The sequence below is a fragment of the Stomoxys calcitrans genome, chromosome 1 (assembly GCF_963082655.1).
Source record: "Stomoxys calcitrans chromosome 1, idStoCalc2.1, whole genome shotgun sequence".
In the NCBI taxonomy this organism is placed as follows: Eukaryota; Metazoa; Arthropoda; class Insecta; order Diptera; family Muscidae; genus Stomoxys; species Stomoxys calcitrans.
The window spans coordinates 244889734-244892234 of record NC_081552.1 but is presented as its reverse complement, the minus strand read 5'-3'; the positions used below and the strand labels follow the sequence as shown (position 1 = coordinate 244892234).

The 2501-nt window shown below is 37.1% G+C and overlaps 1 protein-coding gene across 1 annotated transcript; it reads left to right on the top strand.

Annotated features, from left to right (window-relative positions):
* Positions 1-298: 298 nt before the first annotated feature.
* Positions 299-884, top strand: LOC106088873 (uncharacterized). Its single transcript, XM_013254582.2, has 2 exons — positions 299-457; positions 521-884. Exons 1-2 carry the CDS (start codon positions 311-313, stop codon positions 740-742), a joined length of 369 nt encoding a protein of 122 aa, XP_013110036.1. The 5' UTR covers positions 299-310; the 3' UTR covers positions 743-884.
* Positions 885-2501: the final 1617 nt, after the last annotated feature.

Here is a 2501-nt window from a genome sequence, read left to right as displayed (position 1 = left end):
ACGCCCATTCAACTAAATTTATTTTGTATAAACTTTTAGCAGAATCCATGGTGGTGGGTTCCCAGGACTCGCCCCGGTCGAACTTGGCACGCTTTTACTTGTTTTAAAGTCACTCCCTTGCAGAGAATGCCTCATATATTTCAAGGTCTTGCAAGTCGTATAACTTTAGTAATAGCTTTGGCGGAGGGTACAAACAAACATGAAATTGCATATTTTCAGAACTAATTTAGAAAGCCACGAACTAAATTCTCCACGAAACATTTGTGGGCCTTATCTTCTTCTAGGTTTCGTGCTACCTGGTAATTGGTATATGATGTATAAATACCAACTGCTGAGGCGCTATAAAGCTAAGACACAAACAAAATTCATAACCGATGTGTTTGATTTCGGGAAAATGTTTTTCAAAGGCTTATCGTTTCTAACCATCGTCGTTGTTTTCTTGGCTTTGGCTGTAAAGGTAACATTAAATGTAAGGTTAGCAATTCAAATGTAATACAAAATTTTTCCTTTCCCCCCACAGGATTCATCGGCTACCGCAATTGCAACTCATGATCAGACTGTTGGCGATTTTGTTGAAGCTTTGGTTGATGTTGTTCTGTTTGCGGTATTAGAACTGGTAACTGATCTGCTGACAGCTCTACATCTGGATACAGCTATTTTAGGTACACTAGGACATCTGCGGCCTGGCCTTCTTCATAATATTGTTTCGACAGTGGTTGGTCTATTAAGCAGCCTATTGTAACTTTCATATGATCTACCTCAAGCATAAAACCGATGCAAAATAGATTTTCATTGGAAAAATGGCATTGATGTAAACACAAGTTTAGAACGATCTTCTTTGGTACACCAATGACAGACATTAAAGAAATATAATTTGATTTTAATTTTATTCTAAAAGATATCTAAAAAAAGTCCCAATATATAAAGAGAAATTTGGTACAAAAAAATCAATAAAATTTTAAATGCTAAAACTATAAAAAAAACAAGTAAAAAGGCGTTAAGTTCGGTCGGGCCGAACTTTGGATACCCACCACCTCGCGTAAACACCCTTTCGTCACAATCCGGTGAAAATTAAAACTACTCACTGTTTCAAATTTCAGTGAAATTGGAAAGAAATAATGCTTTTATGGGATTCAGACCCTTTTTCGGATGATCGGTCTATATGGCAGCTATATCTAAATATAGTCCAATCTAATCCATACTTAGGCAAGATGTCTGGAGGATCAAAATATAACACTGTTTTAAATTTCAGAGAAATCGGGTAAAAAATAAAGCTTTTATCGGCTTCAGACCCTTTATCGGCAGATCAGTTTATATGACAGCTATATCTAAATATAGTCCGATCTGAACCATATTTAGGTTCGAAGTTGAGACGACTGAAACTACTCACTGTTTAAAACTTCATCGAAATCGAGTAATAAATAAAGCTTTTATATCCTTCAGACTCTTTATCGGGAAATCGGTCTATATGGTAGCTATATCTTAATATAGTTCGATCTGAACCATATTTAGTTCACATGTTGGGAGGCTTAAAACCACACACTGTTGCAAATTTCAGCGAAATCGGGTAGTAAATAAAGCTTTCATGGTCTTCAGACCCTTTATCTGGAGATCGGTCTGTATGGCAGCTATATCTAAATATAGTCCAATCTGAACCATATCTAGGTCAGATGTCGGGAGGCTGTTGAGAGGCTTAAAACTACCCACTGTTGCAAATTTCAACGAAATAGGGTTATAAATAAACCTTTTATGGCCTTCAGACCCTTTATCGGGAGATCGGTCTATATGGCAGCTATATCTAAATATGGACCGATCTAATCCATACTTAGGTCAGATGTCGGGAGGCTTAAAATAACCTACTCTTTTAAATTTCAGCGAAATCGGTTAAAATATACAGCTTTAATGGTCTTCAGACCCTTTATCGGCAGATCGGTCTATATGACAGCTATATCTAAATATAGTCCGATCTAAACCATATGTAAGTCCTATGTTGGGAGGCCTTAAACAACTCACTACTTCAAATTTCAGCGAAATCAGATAAAAAATTAAGCTTTTATGGCCTTCAGACGCTTTATCGGGAGATCGGTCTATATGACAGCTATATGTGAATATAGTCCAATCAAAACCATATTTAGGTCAGATGTCGGGAGGCTTAAAATAACCTACTGTTTAAAATTTCGGCGAAATCGGTTAAAAAATACAGCTTTAATGGGCTTCAGACCCTTTATCGGCAGATCGGTCTATATCACAGCTATATCTAAATATAGTCCGATCTGAATCATATGTGGGTCCTATGTTGGGAGGCCTAAAACAACTCGCCGTTTCAAATTTGGGCGAAATCGGTTAAAAAATCCAGCATAAATGGGCTTCAGACCCTTTATCGGCAGATCGGTCTATATGGCAGCTGTATCTTATTATAGTCCGATCTGAACCATATATGGGTCCTATGTTGGAAGGCCTTTAACAACTCACCGTTTTAAATTTCAGCGAAATCAGATAAA

Excerpts from the sequence above, each read along its gene's own strand:
- LOC106088873 (XM_013254582.2), top strand. The coding sequence starts at position 311 with ATGATGTATAAATACCAACTGCTGAGGCGCTATAAAGCTAAGACACAA. Across the intron at positions 458-520 it reads TCTTGGCTTTGGCTGTAAAG|GATTCATCGGCTACCGCAAT; the intron begins GTAACATTAAAT and ends TTCCCCCCACAG.